Source organism: Corvus moneduloides, chromosome 28 (assembly GCF_009650955.1).
Source record: "Corvus moneduloides isolate bCorMon1 chromosome 28, bCorMon1.pri, whole genome shotgun sequence".
In the NCBI taxonomy this organism is placed as follows: Eukaryota; Metazoa; Chordata; class Aves; order Passeriformes; family Corvidae; genus Corvus; species Corvus moneduloides.
In genome coordinates this window covers 3,364,975-3,387,732 of record NC_045503.1, presented here as the reverse complement: position 1 = coordinate 3,387,732, position 22,758 = coordinate 3,364,975, and the positions used below count along the sequence as shown (strand labels likewise).

General features: G+C 55.1%; 1 protein-coding gene across 3 annotated transcripts in view; it reads right to left on the bottom strand.

Moving 5' to 3' along the window:
- Positions 1-151: 151 nt before the first annotated feature.
- Positions 152-22,758, bottom strand: part of STK11 (serine/threonine kinase 11) — a 33,866-nt gene continuing 11,259 nt past the window's right edge. For all 3 annotated transcript variants that reach the window (XM_032092699.1, XM_032092702.1, XM_032092701.1), the window contains 6 exons: positions 22,532-22,668; positions 21,911-22,038; positions 14,524-14,581; positions 7,210-7,403; positions 1,977-2,196; positions 152-701 (listed from right to left, as the gene is read on the bottom strand). In XM_032092699.1, coding sequence (XP_031948590.1) covers positions 1,988-2,196; positions 7,210-7,403; positions 14,524-14,581; positions 21,911-22,038; positions 22,532-22,668 — 726 coding nt within the window. In that variant the 3' untranslated portion in view covers positions 152-701; positions 1,977-1,987. The remainder of the gene's footprint in view (positions 702-1,976; positions 2,197-7,209; positions 7,404-14,523; positions 14,582-21,910; positions 22,039-22,531; positions 22,669-22,758) is intronic.

The following is a 22,758-nucleotide window of genomic DNA, read 5'->3' as shown; positions in this document are numbered from 1 at the left end:
GCCAGTGCCCCGATCCCTTCCGAGCCCAGATTCCTCCCAAGCTCTGAGCCCTTCCTGGGCCCTGTTCCCTTCCGAGCCCCTCCGAGCCCCCGTGCAGCATGCAGGTGTAATAGAGTTCTGCTTTGTCTTAATACCTGTTGGTTTTGTTTGGTTTTTTTTGTTTTTTTTCCTCATCTGGTTTATTTTAACACATCACGATGTGTAGGAATCTCTAAATATACCGCAAATATAAACAAAACAAAACAAAAAAAGAAAAAAAAAAAGAGGAAAATATATAATATATAACAGTAGTCTAAAACATAAAGTGCACGGCAATGGCTTTGCACGACTCTACATGGCCGGGGGGGGGGCCCGGCAGGGGGGAGGGGGAGGGTCCCACCCCCCCGACCCCTCATCCCTCCCTTCCCATCGCAAAATTAAAAACAGAATCAGTGTCTTGATTGGCAAAGAGTGATTGGGGGGGAGGGGGGCAGCGTCCTGGCAGCTGCAGAGTTCAACTTCCAGGTGTCCAGAGGGGAAGGTCCGGCCACTGCAGCTTCGTGTCCTGGCGCTGGCCGGAGCAGGGGGCGCGGGGAGGGAAGGGGGGCTCCTTGGTTGGTTTCCTCTGGTTTCCTTTTGGATCGCAAGCACAGTCCAGTCCCAGGAGAGAGGCAGAGCTGGGGCGAGGAGGGGGACGCAGGCTGGCCCGGGGCCTGGGGACGCTGTGGGGAGAACAGAGAGAAGGGCATTAGGGAGGGCAGGGGGTGCCCAGTTTGGGGTGCTGGCTCTGCTCCTGCCCTGCCCCGGGGCTCCCTCTGGCACCCCGGGATGGGAGCAAGGGGCCTGGGGTCCCTGCAGAGGCAGAGGGGCCTGGGGTCCCTGAGCTGCCCCTGGAAGGTTTTGGGTGCTCCCACAGCTCGTGATCCCTCAGCCAGGTGAGCCCAGACCTGCCCAAAGCAAAACCCCGAGGAGAAAACGCTGCCAAGGAATGTCATGGATGCCAAGGAGGGGAACATTCCCTTCCTTCCAAAGGTTTCTGGGCTAAGGAGGGCAGTGACCCAGCCAGGATTGGGCAGCCCACACGGAGCTTCCCCTTCCAGCAGCAGCGGAGCGGGGAAGGGGCAGGAGGAGCAGCAGGTCCGGAGAGCCCCATCCCAAGCTCCGGCTGCGCCGACTCCCCGCAGGTGACTCACTGCCCCCATGAATTAAAGATGGAGCTGCCACGGGCCTCTGACAGCTGCAGGGGGAGGATCCGGCTTTTATTTCGGGCTTTTTTCACACCACAAAGCTGGTCGTGATCCAGGAGATAACAGAGCTCAGCCCCAGCAGCGCCGTGACGAGCATGAGGCCGGGGGCGGATGAGGCTGAACATGAGTCACTGCTGGCTCCGTTATGAATGAGGGGTGGGAAGGAGGGGACAGGGCTTGGAGATGGGGAGGAAGGAGCCGGAAGGAGGGGGGGAAGCAGGGAGTGGGCTCAGCTTCCCCTGGAAGGGGCTTGGGCACGGCAGTGGCCTGGCCATGGGTGACTGGGCCACCTCCTGGACTGGGGGCAGGTCCCATGGGGGCCTCTCTGGGGACACCCTGGAGCTCAGCATCCCTCTGCAGCCCAGCTCCTCTGTGCTCCCCAAATCCGGGTGGGTGGTGAGGCCGGGAGCAGGGCAGGGGGAGCCTGGCGCCAGGGAAAGGGGGTGTCATGACGCAGCCTGGCCACAGCCCAGGAGGGGAGAGAGACCATGACAGCACCTCTCACACAACAGGCCAGAATAGAGCAGAGCCAGGCAGGCAGAGCAGGGCATGGGGAGTCCCCCCTGGGCTCTGCACCCCCAGCACCACAGGGAGTCCAGACCTTGGGTACCAGGGACTCTGCAGAGGGATGCTCAGGACCCAGACTACGAAACAGCCCTCCACTCCCTCCTGCTGCCCGTGGCTGGGGCAGGCTCGGATGTCCCCCTCCCCATCCCTCAGGCAGAGACCCCTGGGGTGCCCCTGCAGTACCTGGGCAGAGCTCACTGCTGCTTGCAGGTGGAGAGCTTGCGGATCTTGCTGCTGGCGGAGCAGGCCTTGCGGGAGGGGTTGGAGGAGGCGCTGGCCCGGCGCTCGCCCTTGGCCCTGGTGCTCAGCTGCCCCGGCTCCGTCCCGTTCATGCACACGGCCTTGGGCAGCCCCTTGCCGCGGCTCTGCCCGTTCTGCCCGGCCTCCTCCTCAGGCACCTGTCCTGCAAGGGAACGGCCACGGTGAGATGTGGCAGCAGCCCCTCAAGGAGCATCCCCTTCCCAGCGCCCACGATGGATCCTGCTCCTGCGGGAAACCTGAACCTGCTCCTCCTTCGAGGAGCACAGGGGAGAGATCCTGAACCTGGCATGTGCAAGGTTGGGAGCCTGAGACTGCACCTCCCTCCCTGCTCCCCTCGAGGACGGGTTTGGCCCCTGTTCCCCCAGCACACAGCAGATGCTGGTCCCCAGCACACAGACACGGTGTCCCCTCCTCCCTGGACTGTCTGTGTGCCCTTCCCCAGACCCCAGGCAGCAGCCTGGCTCCTCCGGGGAGGAGAGGGGCAGCAGTGGATGAGGTCACTCCTCTTCCTCCTGCCTTCTCTGCAGGTCCCAGCCCCAGGCACCAACTTTGGGGTACCCAGGGGCTGGGTGTGTTTCCAGAACGGGGCAGCACAGCCCCTTCCCGGCAGGGCCGGGGCTCAGGTGTGTCACCGTCCCGAGGGAACACCCTGATGGGTGTCATCAGCCCCTCTCCCTCCTCAGCTCCCTGTGACTCAGCAGAGCGGGTGAAGAGCCATTTCCAGAGGCATCTCCTGCTGCCACAGCCGGGACTTGGGTCACGTCCCTTCAGCCGGGGAGTGACAGAGGGATGTGGCTGCAGAGCATCCCTGGGGGCTCCCAGCGGGCACACGGCGCAGCCCCCAGCCCAACGCAGGGCTGAGGAGAGGCTTTATCAGGCTCCTGGCTCCCCCCCACCGGATCCAGCCGAGGCAATTTCCTTCCAGCAGGAACGTCACGCTCCAGGGCCCTTCAGTTATGACTCAGAGGTTTGAGTGGAAGCAAAGGCTGTAAGACGATTATGTATAATTTTCTTTAAAGGATGCTCAATCCTTTCTCCGCCAAGGCCGGGCGGGACGTCAGCTCCGCTTGCGCCAACGATCACTCCACTGCTGGGAGCTGGGGGGGACACGCAGGACTGGTGGGAGAGCTGCTTCTCCTCTGAAGGAGCACAGTGGGGGTCCCACCTCGGACCCCTGTGCCTTGCCACATCATCCCTGGCCACTGCCAGAGATGGGAAGGGATGGGGGGATGCATCTTGGGTTACATGTGAGATCGATTCCCTCCGGATCTGCCCCCCGGATCCCTCCCAATGGCTCCCAGAGCTGCCACAGCTCCCAATCACTGCCTTGTGGCTGCTTACCTGAGCGCTCCTGCCACGGGAACAGACATGGGCTGACGGGCCAGGGACAGCTCCTGGCTCTGGGCACCCAACCCTGGCACTGCCGGAGCTGGTAGCACCTGCAGTGCCCAGCCTGGCACCCCAGAGTAGCACAGTCCTGGCACAGCTCACCACAGGGGATTGTGGTGATGGGGATGCTCCCCCCTGCCACTGCCTCTGGCACTCTGGCAGTGACTGGCACAGCGGGAGGCTCGGGAGCACAAAGCTCATGGCCCTGCTATCGATCCCTGACTCCTCTGGAGGGGCGATGGCTAGAAAGGGATCAGGGATCCAAGTTCCAGAAGAGGGGGGGACACACCGGCCCCAGAGCCCCCAGGGATGGGGCTCCCTCGGGGGCTCACATGGGTCAGGCTGCAGCCCCAGGGCAGCACAGCCCAGCTGCAGCCCCAAAGAGCTCCAGGTTTTTCCTCCCATCCCTCCATCCCACCGGCACCACTGCAGAGCCTCAAACAACCCCATTCAGAGCAAAGCTGAGTGCTTCTCCTTCCCCTCCCTCAGCTGAGCTCGGGCCAAGTCAATTAACATTTCTGACTGGGGAGGGAAAAAAGAATCCATCCAAACAGCTCATTTGTCTTTTGTGTGACTCTTCCCTCCTCCCCTCCCTTCCCTGCTTCAAAAGCACAGTCCTGGGAGTCTATTATGGATACCAAGGAGGGAGGTGAATCGTGAGCTAATTTTACCTCCTTCACCAATGACAGTTGCTGACGTTCAAATTAATGAAAATAAAAATTCAGCATGGGCTGAAGTCTTGGCAACTGCTGCCCCCGCGGAACCGCTGACCCAGCGCTGCGTCTGCCCAAGCAGCTCCTGCCCACCTCACCCTCACCACGAGCAGGGCTAAAAATAAAATAAATAAAGGGAGGGCTGAGAGAGGAACCAGGAACGTGGCTGCTCATCCCTGCTCGTCTCTGCCACCCCTCACATTCTTAATGGCTCCGCATCCAGCTCATTCAGGCACCAAAAAAGGTTTCAAAATAACACCGCAAAGAGGTTTTGAATCGCTGTTTGTCAGACTGAGCACACAGACACCATGAGAAGTCAGGAATGCACCTTCCTGAGCACCAGGCTTGGCTCAGAAGCTCCAGTCCTGGCTGTATTTTCCAGCCTCAGACTGAAAAACCCAGGAGCAGGTGCTGCAGGATGGGGCTGCAGCAGAGGAAGGGTTAATGTAGGACAGGAAAGAGAAGAGCTCGGCCGAGCAGGACGCTCACATCCCTTCACTGCACGAAGAGTGGGGAGAGGATTCTGCCTCCAGGCCACAGCCATCCTCTCCTCCATCCTCTCCTCAGCACTTCCCTGGATGGGATGTTTAACACCGATTGAACCAGGGGCTTGAAACATTTACATCTCCCCACAGAGATGCATAAATCTTTAAATAACCCTTTAAAAATGAAAGAACTTCCTCAAAGCCCCTTCTTCCTCTGAAGAACACAGGATTTAATGAGGTTTCCTCTTTCCCCCCCACCTCAAAACCCAACACCCACCCCCACCCATGAGCCACTCACACTCCTGCTCTGGCTGCCCAGCAGAGCCACAGCTGAACTGATCCACCATGTATAAGGGGGCTTTTAATTTATATTTTAATATGGGATCAGTTCTAGAAATGTAGTACTGAGCAGGTTCAAAGGGATGCTGCAGGAAGCCTTGGGCAGAAAAATTCACATTTATTCCTCTCTGCAGCTGCCCCCACCTCTGCAATGCCTCACAAACCCACCGAGGGCCTGTGCTGGGACCCTCCTCACCCTGCTCCTCCCACGAGTGTGCTCCCAGTGCTGAGGGGATTCCTGCCCACCACAAACGCTGCACATCCCACCTCACCAGCCCCTCTCATCCTTTAGGTATCTAATCCCTCTGAAACAGCACGAGTTACATAGAGAACATGGAAGATCTTCCAGTAATCTGTCTGTCATCTGCCATGACAGCTCTGATTTGGGTTTAAACGCTGCTGTTTGTATGAGGAGAGTGAAATTCCTGGTGACACTGCTCCAGAGGGGATCCCCAGCCTCAGCCACCTGCCTGCATGGGGCTCATCCTTCTCAGATGGGATGGACATAGAGCTAGGGAGCATTGGCAAGGGCCAAGCTGGGATGGACATGGAGGTGGGGAGCACTGGCAAGGGCCAGGCTGGGATAGACATGGAGTTGGGAAGCATTGGCACTGGGCCAGGCTGGGATGGACATGGAGTTGGGAAGCACTGGCACTGGGCCAGGCTGGGATGGACATGGAGTTGGGGAGCACTGGCAAGGGCCAGGCTGGGATGGACATGGAGGTGGGGAACACTGGCAAGGGCCAGGCTGGGATGGACATGGAGCTGAGGAGCACTGGCAAGGGCCAGGCTGGGATGGACATGGAGGTGGGGAACACTGGCAAGGGCCAGGCTGGGATGGACATGGAGGTGGGGAACACTGGCAAGGGCCAGGCTGGGATGGACATGGAGCTGAGGAGCACTGGCATTGGGCCAGGCTGGGATGGACATGGAGGTGGGAAGCACTGGCAAGGGCCAGGCTGGGATGGACATGGAGGTGGGGAGCACTGGCATTGGGCCAGGCTGGGATGGACATGGAGCTGAGGAGCACTGGCATTGGGCCAGGCTGGGATGGACATGGAGCTGGGGAGCACTGGCAAGGGCCAAGCTGGGATGGACATGGAGTTGGGGAGCACTGGCATTGGGCCAGGCTGGGATGGACATGGAGTTGGGAAGCACTGGCAAGGGCCAGGCTGGGATGGACATGGAGTTGGGGAGCACTGGCATTGGGCCAGGCTGGGATGGACATGGAGTTGGGGAGCACTGGCATTGGGCCAGGCTGGGATGGACATGGAGCTGGGGAGCACTGGCATTGGGCCAGGCTGGGATGGACATGGAGTTGGGGAGCACTGGCATTGGGCCAGGCTGGGATGGACACGGAGTTGGGGAGCACTGGCAAGGGCCAAGCTGGGATGGACGTGGAGTTGGGGAGCACTGGCATTGGGCCAGGCTGGGATGGACATGGAGTTGGGGAGCACTGGCAAGGGCCAGGCTGGGATGGACATGGAGCTGAGGAGCACTGGCAAGGGCCAGGCTGGGATGGACATGGAGTTGGGGAGCACTGGCATTAGGCCAGGCTGGGATGGACATGGAGATGGGGAGCACTGGCATTAGGCCAGGCTGGGATGGACATGGAGATGGGGAGCATTGGCACTGGGCCAGGCTGGGATGGACATGGAGTTGGGGAGCATTGGCACTGGGCCAGGCTGGGATGGACATGGAGTTGGGGAACACTGGCAAGGGCCAGGCTGGGATGGACATGGAGCTGAGGAGCACTGGCAAGGGCCAGGCTGGGATGGACATGGAGTTGGGGAGCACTGGCATTAGGCCAGGCTGGGATGGACATGGAGTTGGGGAGCACTGGCATTAGGCCAGGCTGGGACCAGTCTCCCAGCGTGCAGGGGATCCCCCAGGTGTGCCATGTAACCTGAAGACAGAATCATTTCAGGGCTCTCCTCCCAAATAACTCATTCTAGCAAAACTGGTCCAAAGAATGAACTGTGCTGAACAGCAGAGTCCAGCAGCAGCTGTTCCTGGGAGAAAGGAAGAAGCTGGCACAGGGGTAACACTGGGAAGGGCATCCTGGTCGATGGAATCAAGGACTGAGGAATCTGGATCATCATGGCTCACTCACACCGTTCCACAACCAACAGTCTCCTCCTCTGCTGAAAGGACTATTCAGACCTTGAGGCCTTTCCTAATAAAGCTTTAAACATGAAAAGAAAAAAAACCCAACCACTTCTCCCCTACCTGGTACTGTGAAGTCCTGAGTGTAGATGATATCATCTTCAATGTCATACAAGTCATCATCCTCTTCCTCATTGTAGCCATGCAGATCTTCCAGGTAAGGCACCGCCGTCATGCTCCTCCACCTGTCCTTCGTCTCGGGGCTGGGAGGGATGGGCACCAGCGCCTCTGCCTGAGCGTGTTTCTTCCTAAACCAGCTGCAGAGAGCCCCAGGACAGAGCTGGGTCAGTGCACAAGGCATGCAGGAATCCTCCACTGAGGATGGCCCCAGCCCACCCCAGTATTCTGAGCTGGGAGCTCCACCCACGGCAGGTCAGGAGGAACCAAAAGGTCTGGCCAGGTGTCAGAGTCTGCTGCAGCGCACACTGGGAATGGGACAGGAACAGAGGGACAGGCACAGAGGGCAGCTCAGGGCCTGGACATGCAGCTCAGGACCATTCTCCTCATCACCCAAACTACCTGTAAGTCAAAACACATCAGCAGAGCTGCCAGAGCTCCTGAGTTTTATTATCCAAGCAAGCAGGACAGAAGGAACTTCTCCTATCCTGAAGCTGAGGCTGATCCAGCCCAACAGACACAAGTTTGCGGGATCCCAGCCCGAGGAGAGGGGCAGTTACTGCAGCAGTTTCCTCTAAAAGCCAGTTTGCACCAAGGCCACAGCAGAAACGTTCCTACTTTATCTTTTTATCCCCCCTCTGTCTCAAGGGACTCCTATCACCACCAAACCCCGTGCTGCCATCTGGCCAGGAAAGGATATCAGCTCCGAAAGCTGTTGTTAATCAGATCAGGAATCCAGCAGGCTGCCTCCCAGCAGCATCCCAGAGCCAGATGGGATAAACCTCTTAGGTTTTCATCGTACTCCCATAGCAGAGCTCTGACTCCAGACTGTCTGGGACATTTCCCAGGGCTGCATGTGGGCACCCAAAGTTTCCTGGAAGTGCTGTTGGAGCCTCCACACTCTCAGTGACCCCCTAAATGTGGGTGGGAACAGAAGTTCCTCCAGACCCAGGTACCTCTAACACACCTTTCCAGCCCACACAAGCCTGATGGGACACAAGTGCTTCCCACCCTGCAGTTGGCACCCAGTAACTCCTGGCCTACAACCACGGAGGAGGGCCTGAGCCAGCCCAAGAGCTCTCACCAACCTGAGCCATCTGGTTTTTATCACCCCAGTTCCAAATTCCTTTCAGGAAGGAAGGCTGAAGGCACCTCCTGCACAGAGCTGTAATTATCATTTTGTTCTAGTCTTACACTGCTTTGACACTCGGCCTAAAAAAAAGTGGGATTCTAACAAAACTAGGAAAAGCGAGGAGATAAACAAATGGAAATGCAGCTACTGGGACAAATTAGGCAGGAATCAAGGGAGGGGTGAACTCTCATCCAGAAACTGCTTCACCATCAGCATCTTTAAACTGTTTTCTCTGCAGCAATCGAGTTTTAGAGTCAGGCAGCCCCTTGCCTGCAGGAAGGAAGGTGTTGTTTGGGGAGAGGGACAGGAACTGCTGCAGCTCTCAGCTGGCAAGTGTCACCCCTGGGCCCTGAAGTGGCATTACAGGAGCTGAGCAAAGCCCATCCCAGCTGCTGGACCGGCAGGAAGGGAGCGGGACCAGCGTAACTCGATTGTGGCCAAGGGCTCTTCACAGACCCCACGGATGGCTTCCTCGGTGACGTGCATGGCACACCGCTCTCCTAATCGGATCAGCCCATTTCCCTTCCCTGGAGACTGCGTTCATCGAGGAAGCGACTGCCAAGACAGCAAATCCAGCCAGGGCTGATCTGGCCTGGCAGGATCAGCAGCACAGAGGCAGAGGAGCCACCAGCCACCAGCTGGTTTTGCCAGGGGAACTGAGGCTTGAGGGATCCAAGCTCAACACCAGAGACCTCGGGAGAAGGGAATATCCAGGACAAATGAGATCAGAGTGACTGCTGTTAAAAGGAGAATTTTAAAGGGAAAAAGCCTGGAAGTCCACAGCAACTGGTGTTTTTATTTTGCTGTATTTCAGCTCTGCCTCACTCTTCCCTCCTGTCCTACTTACCAGGAGAGTAAAAATAGGTTTTTATTAGCAGCAGAAACCTGAATCACTGTACTCCAGTCATTATGCTTCCATCCTCCGGGAGGTGATTTCAAACACTTGCATATGCATATATGGTAATGAGGATAGAGAGTGAGAAGAGAAATCCATTGAAGTTCTAAGAAAAAATCAAAGACCTCTTGGAAGGAGCCTCGAGCAGTTCTGTATGGAGTAGTGGAGTATTTCCTGGCAAGGATTTTCCAGCAGGGACAGTCATTCCGCTTTCTGTGCTGGTGCTGGAGGTTGTCAGTGAAGATTTACTCTTCAGCTGAGAACCACTGGCTCCAGGAACACCCTCATCTGCCTCAGGAAGCCACTGCCTGAGCCAGAAGGCAGCACCTCTTGGTCAGCGATGGGCATGAGATAAAGCCCCTCCTCACCCTGCCCTCACCACTACCCAAAACACAGGCTGGGTGCTGATGAGCACCTTGCTCCACCAGTTATTCCCAGCTTTAGGGATGTTCTCTGAGCCAACTGCACTGGCACACACACAATTACCTGGTGCTTGTGGCAGCTGCTTTAACCCTGAGGGCGAAGAAAAGATTTTGGGTATCTCAAAAGCACCCCTTGTGCAGAACATCCCTCTGCAAGAGGCAGATTCCTCCCTGGTCTCTGTTTCAAAGGGCTGGGAGTGGCTTAGAAATGCTTCAGAGTGAAGGCAGCAGTAGGAAGGGATTATTTCTTCCTATTCCACAAGCTCATTGAGGCGCCTGCAAAGCTCAGAACTGCTGGGCAGCAGCAGCACAAGCGTTAATTGTGATCCTGCCAGGCAGAAGTGGTGCCCAGACGGCTGCTGTCAGCCACAGGGAGATAAGACAGCAAGGGTCAAGGACTGAAGGAGAAGAGGAATCTGGGTTGTCCAGTGCTTAATGAGCCCGTTTGGTTTGCAGCTCCCAAGCTCAGATCTCCCATCACAAGTCCTCCCTCTGCTCTTTTCAAGTCCTGGTATAAGCAAGGTTAAAATAAGAATCTTGTAAGCACAGCTGCAGCTTTCCAACACTCCCAGCTATTCACTTCCCATTTGGGTCACAAACATTGCAGTTGGCTTGGTTTGCACATGGATGGTTTTCTCTGGGAGCAGATGCCAAGCTGCAGATCCCTGCCCTGCCAGCCAGGGTCGGGAGGAGCAATTCTCCACCTCCTGTGATGCCATGTAAGGGCCTCGAGCTCCCTGGAAGGTCACTGTCACCACAAGCAGCAGCTAACAGGCTTCCAGTTTAGCTCAGCTCCCTCACAGGCAATCGTGGAAGGCACACAATGTCCCAGGGAAAGGCAACACACGCCAGCAGTGTCCCTGCAATCACTGCTCCAGCTCTTGTTGCATCAAGAGATGTCCAAGCTCTTCAGTCAGGTTCAGAAAAAACCAAGGTATGAAAACAGCAGTTTCTCCCAGCTGGTGGTAGGACCAAAGGTGGCAGGGATGGCTCAGACTCCTACAAGGAGTTCTGGAGATTCAGTCCTTTAACACACCACATTACAAAGCTGATTTGCAGAATGTGGGTAAATGAAGGAAAGATCCCTCCCATGTGCTGCCAGAGGGCAGGAAGACTGAGCCAGGTGCCTCAGGAAGGAAGAGGAAAAGCTTCTTCATGTCCTGCTGAGGGGAGATCACTGCTTGGCACAATGGAAAAGGGATGGGGAAAGCCCACAAGTGCACAGGCAGCAGTAGAGGCTCAGAGAAACCCCTCTTCCTCCCTCAAGTGCAGCTCAGGAGCATTGTCAGCCCTGGAGGTAGCAAAGGAGCCCTCAGCAGCACTGCACAGATTTCCAAGGGGTTTGGTACCCAGGTTTGAACAGCACAGCATCCCAGAGCATCTTAGAGCCATGCTCCAAACCCCACAGATGCTGGGAAAGGCAGCACAGCAGCTCCAGGAGGGCAGGAGGAGACCCCAGCCCTGCAGGTTAATTTGCACCTCCACTAATAAAAGGTGGAAGTGCCTCCCCTCTCGTGCTATGAACTCCTGCAATCGGATCTGCGCCTGAACAAATTAAGTGTGACACTTGTGGAGAGGGAAGGGAAGATGGTTGCCTTGGAAACAAGGGACAGAGGTAGAATTCTGCATCCACTTCATCACTTTAAGTGCTGCAGCAGGTCAGTGAATTAGTAACAAAATGCAGTGTGTGAGCAGGAAGCCCTTCAGCAAAAGCACGGGGCAGAGGGGAGGTGGTGGATAATCCATAGGGAGCAGGTTGGAACTCCCTGGCTCTTGGCAGCTTTTCCTCCCTGCCCTACAATCCCCATCCCAGGAGCACCAAATATTCACAGAGTTGAGCTATGAGCACTGGTTTTCCACTGAACATCATCCCACTCGGCTCCTTCCAGGGAAAGCAGGTTTCCAGGCTCTTCCACTGCTATTCAGGGGTCGGCTTCTGGCAGTTCCTAAGCTCTGAGATGACAGGCTGGGAGAAGTTTAACTCATTTCCACTTCCAACTCCAGGTCTGCTCTGCACGGACTGGCTTGAGCAGAGCAGCATTTTGCTTTGTCCCGCTCCAGTAAAAGTGCGGAGACAAGAGTTTGATGCAGTTCAGCTGCAGGAGTGAGGAGGGGGGAAGGCAGATGGCAGGGATGAAACTCAGCAGACTCTTCCTCCAGCATTCCTCTGCTGCTGCAGGGGGAAAAGCATTTGGAATAGCTGACAGGAATAATGGGAGGAATGGCTGGATTATCATTGCTGGGCTGCCCGGATGCCTTCCCTGCCTCCTGCAGCTCTGCTCCCTATGGAGCAGCACTCTGTGCACCCTCAGTGCTTTCTCAGTGCCCCTGGGCCACTGATTTTATCCCTGATCCCACTGCAAGGGCCTTCACACTTTATGGAAGGTGAAGTGGGGAAGGATGGATCCTGAGCCCGAGCTCTGTGGCTGCAGGACACCCGATTCCCTTGGGATCACCCTTCCCACAGGGCAGAGGAACACAGCCCCTTCCCACCATCCTGACACGAGCCTGGCCCAGCAGCTCCAGTACAAAACCCCTGCCCGGGGCCCAGGGGCTGCTCCTGCTGATTTCAGAGCACTTTGATGATCCTGACTGTCCATATGAGTGAGTCCCTGGGAGTAGCAGCTCAAAGACATAAAAGGAGACTTCCAGCAGCACGGAAAGGCACGGGGTGATTCTGGTTTGAGCCGGGATCCATCCCAGCAGGGCAGCCTGGGGAAGTTGCTTGATGTTTCTCTGGTTTAGTTCCTGTCCTTAGCACATGCTTTTAAGGGGAGGAGTGTAGAGAAACCCACAGTCATTAATGATTTACTCCTGCCAACACATGAAATCTAAGGATTCTAGAAATCCAACCTCTTCTTACCAAAATGCTTTCCCAAACCCCTCTGCCAATACCCGAATGGCTGCCTGCTGTCCTGACTGCTGTGCTCCATTTACGAAAAAAAAAAACCAAAACAGGGTCAGGTTAAGCATCAGGGCTAAGCTTCTATTTAAAGAAAAAGCAGGAGAAGCAAGCTCTGGATTCTTTAGCACAAAAAGAAGCTGGACAGACACATCCGAGGCCCAGGCCGCAAGCTCTGCTGTGCTTGATGTAATTACTAGATGCCACAGCAGGAGGAAGGAGGCAATTACTAATAGGGGAGAAAAGCCTGTTAAGAAGCACTGGCTAAGCTCACACAAAACTAATAAGAGCCTAAGCCTTGGAAATGCTTCTGGGTTTGCAGGTAGAGCCTTTCCTCAGCCCCTCTCGGTGCTGTGGGATGAAAAGCCTCAGCACAGCAGCCGAGGAGTTCCATGGCTGCCCCATGCCGGAGGCGTGCTCCAGTTTCTCCAGCTTTCTAACTACAGGCAGGGTCTCTGGAGACCCCTCTGTGCTTCCAGCTGGGCAACGCTGACACAAAAACTCACTGCCACGTGGGAGGAGGGCAAAATGGAGTATCTGGAGTTGGGGAACCAGCTCAATCACCTGGCAGTGACCCAGGAGGGCCCAGGGCAGTGCCTGAGCTCAGGGGCAGCCGCTGCAGCCACAGGAAGGGAAGTGCTTTTAGTGCTTTTCTCAACACCTACTGATGACTCCATAGACAATTCCTGCTTCTTTCCAGTGCTTCCTGACAAAGCATGGCAAGCTGATCCCCTCTGGTCATGGCCACTGGTACTGGGAGGCACCTGCAGGGAAAGGCAGCCTCGAATGGAAGATGCCTGCTCCCGGAGCCCCTGAAACAATCCAGGCATGGGGCTTGGCTGCTACAAAAGAGTTGTCCTGACAATTAATTAATTGCCTGGGCAGCTCCAGAAACCCTGCCCCCTCAGCCCTGCTTGCACCCTGGTTCCTCCAATCTCTGTTGGAGCTGGTCCCAGTCACTCCCTGCAGAGCCCCACTGCACCTCAGGCCTCTCAGGTTCCGGCTGTGGCTCTTTGGGCACCTCCCAGGGACCATCACCTGCCAGCACATGGCTTTTCCAAAGACACAAGAAGAAAGCAGCGCTGTTCCTGCAGCATGGAGTGGGCTCGGCACCACCCTGGATCACATCCTTGCTTTTACAAGGCTCCCAAAAGGATCTGGGCAGGCTCACAGGCCGAGCAGCTGCAGTCCAGAGCAGCTCTGCCTGTCCTCAGAAGCACTTCCCATTCCAAGAGGAGATAAGCTAATGCAGCCTCCGCAGTGAAGCAGCCTCATGATGCTTTTTGTTCCTGTACTTTTATCCGCCCAGGAAATCTCTGCTCAGAGCCAGCATGTTCAAACAGATCCTTAAAAAAACCCCTCAGTGATAACGGGGCATTTCCCCCCCTGACTATGGCATGGAAAATGGGGGAGGATACGGGGGAGGGAGGACTGTGATATAAAAGAGAAAGAAAAAAAAAAATTTTCCTATTGTCCTGGAATGCTTTTCCACATACTGACTCCATATGGAGCAAATAGCAGGGGATATTTCTGTCCCCAGACTGGCCAGAACTAATACACGTTACTGAACAGTCCTACTTCAACAACACAGCCTTCAGGACCTCCTGTTCTGCTTCATTAGTACTTGCTGGCCTCTGGAAAAAATTATCCAGAACCCTTAATTATCCAGAAGCAGGCACGCCACGAACAGACTTCCAACATATTCCTTATTTACTGGTTAGCAATTCCAGTGCTTTACCGGATGCTCTAATAGGAGGAAAAAAGCCAAGTGGAGCTTGCCAGAGCCCCAGCAGAGCTGGAGGAAGGAGATCTAGTGACTTCCATGTGTCTGCTGTCAAAAGGAAACAGGAGGTGAGAGCAGGAGCACAGGTACAGGAGGAGCAGGAAGAGAAGGACTGGTAACACTCACTTGTGCTGCCTTATCTGCTGTATTGAGAACCTCTTGGCTGGGTCGTATTCAAGCATCCCTGAAAAGAAGGAAAAAAGTCCAGGTGTGATCACAGACACTCTCAGCTGAGTCAAAGCCAGGAAGCACAGAGCTCTGCCCTTCCCTCCCTCTCCCTCCCCAGCAGCCATGCTGTGTCCAGTCCTGGCAGCTCCAGGCAGGATTTGCTCCATTGGCCACAGGAAATTCAGCATAAAATCCCAATCCCACTGCTGACCCGACCCAGTCTGTTCCTCAGCTTCCCACCTGCAAAGCAGGTACAGCCCTGCCCTCCCTCCCAGAGCAGGGACTGAGGCTTGTCCAGCCCTCGATCACAGCTCCAAGAAAGTCTCCAGGCAAAGAACATCAAGACTTTGCATTTTAGAGATAATTCCATTGAACCTCCTCCATGGAAGAGCCAAAGCCTCAGGCACAGCATATGTCCAGTTGCTCAGTGTCCCAGATACTCTGGTCTAGTGGAATTCTATTGTGAGGTGCAGCCAGGGAGAGCCAACAAAAAAATCGTCCTGCTGCCCATCCCTGTGCCCTGGCCAGGACTCGGATTTCTGGGATCATCTGCTGAAGTAGCTGGGGTGGGTGGTGAGCAGAGTGGGCAGAGGAAAAGCAGCTCATCCCTATTCTCTCTGGGAGAGAGGGAGGTGGATTCCTTAAACAGCCTCCTGGGATGCCCACTCTGCTCCACTGCCTTTCAGAAGCTTCACAGCTCAAGAGAAGGGAAGGAGCAAATTTTGCCTTATTCCTCAGAAATGAGCCCATGGAACCCTGGGAGTCTCATCCAGCAGCATCCAAGATATTCTCCAATGAAGGTTCCAGGAATATATTCACCTAATGAACATTAACAAAGCCTCATGGCTGAACACTACAAGGAGTTTTGCTTTTACTGGATGATCCCCTGTTACTCCTGAAGTGCCTGCACTGTCAAGTCTTGCATAGGTTGCATGAAGAGTGAGGGTTTGGAGATGGGTGGGAACAGGAGGAGCCCATCTCCAGCAACCAGAAAAGTCTGGGAAGCAGCACTCACTGTCAAACAGGAATTCAGAAAGTCAGGGCAGGAGTAAATGGTGCAGAGTGCTGGGGAGAGCCAGGACAAGGACACACTGAGAACACGGGGGTGGGACATACATCTGGGTGGACACTTGGGAAGGGAGGGCTGGAAAGACACATCCTAGCTCAAGCAGGAAGCTGCAAGGGCCTTGCAGGTGAGATCCTGCAATCCAAAGGTCACAGAAGAGATAAATCAGCACACCACATGTGATAACAAAAGCTGCTCCAGAACATCTTCGTGTCAGTCCGTTCGTATCACATCAGATCAGGATATGGGCAAAGAGCAGGGATAGGACAGTACAGCAGGGAAGGACTGAAGTTATTTTCCCCCCAGAACCCAAAATACACTTTGCCCTGGCAATTTGGGAAGGTTTATCCATGCTGGTGACAGCATTAAGAGCTTTATGGCAGATGGGATCACTACTGACCTATATGACATCACAGGAATTAGGTTAAAGCAATCCAGGAAGAGCTCTCTGGGTCACAGGTCAGGTGCATCCCAGGCCCCTGGCTCAGGAACTCAGGGCACTGGAGTCCTCAGAGCCCAATTCCTCAGAGTTTTGGATTGTTTGGACTGGGTTTTGAAGGTCTCTGAGGATGGAAACTCTACAACCCTCCTCATTGCAACCTGTTCTGAGCATAACCCTGGCAGCAAAGGAGTTTTCTCACATTCAGATGGAATTTCTCCTCACCTTACAGAAAAAGAAATAAGTTCAGAGGGGAAAAAAAAAAATCCCACACCTAATTAAAGAACCTATTAATAAGATGATCAGACAGTTTCACAGCTGAGCTGCCCAAATTGAGTTGGCTGTTTTTTTTTTTTTTTTAAGAAATAGGGCTGCAAAGAGCTATCACATGAAGTTTAGGGGACAAGAACAAGTTGGGTTCTCTTATTAATGTCGTCAGAAACAGGAAAGTCAGGACACCACCCACTCCCCCCAGTGATTTATTTAAAGACCACACTTCAAGGTGTTTTTGAAATTTAAGGCATTTACCAGATGAAACCGGTACAAGCAGGAGAGGAAGTTTAAGGTAAATGATTAAAAGAGGCCCAAGAGCAGTAGTCACAAACAGCCACGGCACAGGGAACTGTTGCTCTCAAGCCATTAAAAAGGCAGAAGGAAAATAATCGAGCGAAAGGAATTTTTAGTTCAATGAAAAATGACCACATTTGGGGCAACGTTTGAAAGAAAACGGAAAGTGTCCTCACTGAAAATGTACATTCATACATTCAGCTCTGAGTCACTCGTGGCAGCTCCGTGGCTCAAGTCGTGCACTGAAGAGAGTCTTCAGCAAGACAAAACATCATGTTCTATTCACCAGGCAAGTCATCCCGGAGCGTCTGCCCGCAGGAGCTGCCGCTCGCGGCCATTTAGGGTAAAGACTTCCCTGGAGTTTATCTGCGAGCAGGGATGGGACAGGCCGTGCCAGGGAATGCTTTGGGAGGCCCAACTCCAACCTCTGCTCCCCAGTATTCCCGGAGGATTCACTGTGCCCATACAGGGGTGTCACAGAATCACCGAGTCCGACCTGTGGCTGATCCCCAACTCAGAGCAGAGCACTGAGTGTCACATCCGGGTGTTCCTTGGAGACCTCCAGGGATGGGGTCTCCAAACCTCCCTGGGCAGCCCCTTCCAGTGCCTGACAACCCTTTCCATGAGGAAATTATTCCTAAAATACAAAGACCTCTCATCGAGGATGTATCAGATATTAAATTGATAAGAACAGACACCACACGGTTGTGCCCAGACAGGGGTATCCTGTCCTCTGCAGCACATCAACAGTTTCAAAACCCTTTCAAATCACATCAAGTGATGACCCAGAAACTGGAGATCATGGATCTGCCCTGAGCTTCTGACAGCCCTGAGCCCACACACTCAGTGATCCTGGACAGGCACAGAGCCGTGTCCCAGGGCAGAACTCCTGGAGTTCAGAACACAGGACAGTCACAAGTGTGGGACTGGAGAGGCAGGAAGAAATCCAACAGCAAGGTTAATGAACTCAACCTGGATTCCACTTCAGTCTCCAACTTGGATTAACATTTAACAACCACTGTAAAAGCAGTGTGAGGCCAATCTGCAAACGAGGCAGGACCTTCTCCCTCTCCCTGCACTCAGCCGGGTGTTCTGGCCACAAACTCCCTCTGCAGGCAAATCCTGAGCCTGTGATCCAGGACAGGCCTCTGGATGGGCACAGACAGCCCTGGGGACGCCCTGCCACAGCAGAATTAAAGCATGCCCCTGTCACCAAGACACATCCTCTCACTGTCCCAAGGAAAGGTCATGGAAGTGAGAAAACAAACTGCTGAGGATCCAACTACCAAGTCCCAGGTCCCAGGGCCTGGAAATCAATTCAGATGCTGATTAATGCAGAGCTGCAGCCTCAGAGCTTCCTCTTCCAGTAAAAGTCTATTAGACCAGGAGGAGGAAAGCTGACCTTGTGCATTTTTCTGGTCCAGAAGCAAAGTGCACAGGAGTTGATAAGCCACAGGCAGATGCTGCCAGAAGAACCTTAAGGCTATTTATAAACTCTTCCACTCTGACACATCTCTCCTGACTGCACACACAAAACAGCACCAGCCCTTCTTCTTTCCATCCCTGAAGAATATAAATAAAGCTTCATCCCTGATTAGGGAGACAAAAAGAGGAGCAGCATCCCAACTAATCTGGAGGATATACTGTCATGCCAAATACCACTGAAGCTGTAAGTCCTCTAAACTCTGCTCTTCTGGAAAAGGGGAACAAAGATAAAAACAAGCTTAAGGGGAAGAAAAAGTAAAGACGCACTACGAAAGTAGTCAACAGAAGAAAAAAAAACCTTACAAAGTGTTTGTGTTTGCTTCACAGCCCGGCTGCGGGGCCTGTGGTCAGCACAGCCCTGGCAGACAGAGGAAATGAGCACTTTGCTGCATGAATTCTGCCTCACTCAAACCCAGACCAGGCTCTCACAGCCCTGTGAGGGCTTTTAGAGCCTTTCAAAGCAACACAAAGATGAGACAAAACCGCCAGAGCGACAGAGCTGAGCTGGGGGTGTCTGTGCCGCTCACACAGACACAGCTATTGACAGTATCTGATCCACAGGCGATGGATTCAGCTCCAGCCCGCTGCAGGGGGAGCGGGCACTGACCAGGAAATGCAGATGTTCTGGAGGAAAAGCAGGAACTAAATAAAGCATCCAGGTTTGTCACCATAGCTACGTGGTACCACCGCTGCACAGCTCAGCCTTGGGCCTCAGCAGATGCTGGGGAGCTGCTCAGGCCTCCAGAGTAGGCAGAGCCCACCCCAAAATTCATCCACCTTGGGGCCACGGGGCAGTCTGACCACTGGAAAACGTGTGTCACACCAAGCAAGGGGACTATCAGAAGGTTTTGCCAGATTTTACAAGGTAGCAGCTTGTACACAGCAAGATGAGGGGTGGGAGACTGTGCTCAGGTGGGAGAGAGGACAGGAAGAAGGATACTTAGGGCTTCCCACTGCCCTGAAAGAAAGGGGTACAGCCACCTCCTCCCAGACAAGCTCCTCTCCCCACCAAACCCACTCGACTCCCACCTCTGTGGTGCACAAGCACAGAAGGGATGCAGACAGACTGACAACAGTGAGGATGCAAGAGGAGACTCAGGCTGTAAGAGATGGACAAAGGGCACCAGAGTCAAGGCTCATCCATGTCAAATCAGGCAGAGGGAAGAGCAGGAAATTCTGGCTCCAGATCTCACACAGGGGTGGGAAGAGAACTAGGAGGGCAGTTATTGTGCTAATGAAGCACAAGATTTTAAGCTGTCAATATCCTCAGCACAGCAAAAGAGGAAACTGCCACGCTCCTTTTCTCTGGGGGAAGCACTAAGTGCAGCTGCGAGGCTGATCACAAACCTCCAAGGAGTTCTGCTGGATGCTTTAGGAGAGCTGCTGCCGGACCACCAGGATTGCGGGATTTGCTCCATTTGGGCAATTCCCAGCTCATTAAAAGGCCACGTTTGGAGTCAGCAGTCACAAGCCAAACGCCACACAGAGCTCAGGCCATTGTTTCCTGGGGCTGGCAGGTACAACGTGAAGCACATCAGGCCACGAGCAGCCGCCGTGTCGGGCTCAGCTGAGCAGCCGGATCCCGGCTGTGCCGAGCGCCATTGGAAGCGCTGCCTTATGTAACGCCTTCGGAAAGCTGCTAAAGCTGGCTAATGCTTTTGGAAACACATGGAAATAACTGATTTCATCATTGGCATGGGGCCAGGGAAGCTAAAATAGCCTCCAAGGGGGGCTGTGGGGGTCTGGCAGCTCCTTGATGCTGAGGGGCCGGGGGAGCCCCGGCGGCGGCAGCGGAAGAGCTCGGACTGACAGCACCACCTGCCGCCGGCACGGCCGGCACCGAGCCAGGAGCTGTGTCCCTGCACCGAGCCCAGAGCTGGGGCCCTGCACCGAGCCCGTGTCCCTGCACCGAGCCCGGAGCTGTGTCCCTGCACCGAGCCCGTGTCCCTGCACCGAGCCCGGAGCTGTGTCCCTGCACCGAGCCCGGAGCTGTGTCCCTGCACCGAGCCCGGAGCTGTGTCCCTGCACCGAGCCCGGAGCTGTGTCCCTGCACCGAGCCCGGAGCTGGGGCCCTGCACCGAGCCCGGAGCTGGGGCCCTGCACCGAGCCCGGAGCTGGGGCCCTGCACCGAGCCCGGAGCTGGGGCCCTGCACCGAGCCTGGAGCTGGGGCCCTGCACCGAGCCTGGAGCTGTGTCCCTGCACCGAGCCTGGAGCTGGGGCCCTGCACCGAGCCCGTGTCCCTGCACCGAGCCCGGAGCTGTGTCCCTGCACCGAGCCCGGAGCTGGGGCCCTGCACCGAGCCCGTGTCCCTGCACCGAGCCCGGAGCTGTGTCCCTGCACCGAGCCCGGAGCTGGGGCCCTGCACCGAGCCCGTGTCCCTGCACCGAGCCCGGAGCTGTGTCCCTGCACCGAGCCCGGAGCTGTGTCCCTGCACCGAGCCTGGAGCTGTGTCCCTGCACCGAGCCCGGAGCTGTGTCCCTGCACCGAGCCCGGAGCTGTGTCCCTGCACCGAGCCTGGAGCTGGGGCCCTGCACCGAGCCCGGAGCTGGGGCCCTGCACCGAGCCCGGAGCTGGGGCCCTGCACCGAGCCCGGAGCTGGGGCCCTGCACCGAGCCCGGAGCTGTGTCCCTGCACCGAGCCCGGAGCTGGGGCCCTGCACCGAGCCCATGTCCCTGCACCGAGCCCGGAGCCAGAGCCCTGCACCAAGCCCAGAGCTGTGTCCCCACACCAGAAATCCTGTGATTCCGCGTCCCAACACTGAGCCAGGAAGCCCTGTCCCCACATCGAGCCCGTGTTCCTGCACCAAGCCAGGAGCTGTGTCCTGCACCAGGAGCCTGGATCCTGCAGAGGTGACACACTGCCAGCAGGGAGGCACTCAGTGCCCCCCAGCCCCATACCAACCCCACAAAGCACAAGGACCAGGAAAACCAATGTGAAACAAGACAAACATCCCACATTTGGGGGCTGATTCCTCACAAAGAGCTGAAGAGAAAGAAGAGGATAAGCCTGTGCTGAGGGCTGGGGAGCATGGCTGCACCCAGCTGTTCTGCTGCCAAGGAGGCACTGGGAATGCTGGTGAGGCTCTCCCAAGGGCTGGAATCACATCCCAGCTCCTGCCAAAGGGGCTCACCAGGCACAGCACAGCTGCTGCCCTGCCTGGCCACTCAGCTTCCATAGGTAGAGACTGTTCAGCACTAAACCTCAAACTGCTGCAATAAGTGATGGGAATTAAAAAAAAACAAAAATCCCCATAACTTTCTCTCCAGGAAGTGCCACTCATGGTCCTATCCCAGCTTTGCTCCAATATCCTGCAGGTATGGATCTGGGGGGAAGGAGACAAATGGGACTGAGACAAGTAAGTCCAGAGCAGAGGTTGATGAGGAGGGACAGGAGACCCCGAGGATTCAGTGTGTCACATTAGGGAAAGCCTGGACACAGCATCTGAGTGCTCTCACTGTTCAAACCTGCATCAATGCTACAATGCCATTTTAAATTTAACCTCTTCTGGGCTTTGTCTTTAGATGTAAGCTTCTCAGAGCACAAGAAACAATGCAAGGACCAACTCTATAAAGTAATGGCTGTGAGCTGTGCAGGGGTTAGTGGATCTCAGGAAAATACCAGTGCTGAAGATCTGCCAGAGTCTTGTAAGGCTGAAAGTATAACCTCCCTGTCTAACAGGATCCCATATCCCCACAGGACACTTAGAAGGAAGCTCTGGCACTGTGCAAGCTGAGCAGTTGTTTCAACTATAAATGTTACCCTTTTAGAACCAGGTGGGAAGACTCACCTCTCAGTAAGTCTGAGAGTGGAGGACCACAATCCTCTGGAATTGTGTAGTCGCCTTTCCCAATGTTTTCAAATAATTTATAGATATTATCCCCTTCAAAAGGGTACAGACCCGTTGTGATGTTGTATCTGTGGAGGCAGAAGGAGAAGTGGGATGAGAGGCAGCACACAGGTACTCAGTTCTTACCTGACTACATAAGCCAAAAGCAGCCAAGAAGAAACCAAAAGAGGAATATTTGGCAGTATGTGGAAAGCCTCTTTAAGCTTAGCCTGCCTTCATCACAGCTTTTCATTCACAGGGGTCAAAAACCACCAGGACATCTCCCTGACAGTCTGGGACAGCACAAACTTAAATACTGGAGATACTTGTGGTTTCTGTTACTGCCCTGGCTGTGCCTCTGGGTGCTAAGCAACAGCTGCAGAGTCACTCATGGAGAGCAAAGATCCCCTTGGGCAGAATTACAGGTACTTTGGGGAGCATAAACCCACCCACAGGAGCGAGCAGCATCCCCCTCTCTGCTCCCCCCACCACACAAGAGCAGTGATGGCAGAGCTGGGCCAGGTCTGAGCTATGTGGGGGCATCATTAGTTACTAAGTTTCTGGGGGCTCCTGGGCACTCACAGCGTCACCCCCGCGGACCAGATGTCAACTTTAAAGCCTGAAAAGGTGTCAAGGCCATTGGCAATTTCTGGGGGCTGGAATGCTGGCGACCCTTGGCTCGTCCTGCACGTGTCGTCCTCCGCAAATGGATGCAATGCCTGCAGCAGGAGAGACCAAACAGTGTCAGGCTTCCAAGGAAAACAAACTGTGCCTGTTGGAAAAGTTCCACCTGGGAAACAAAAGAGGAA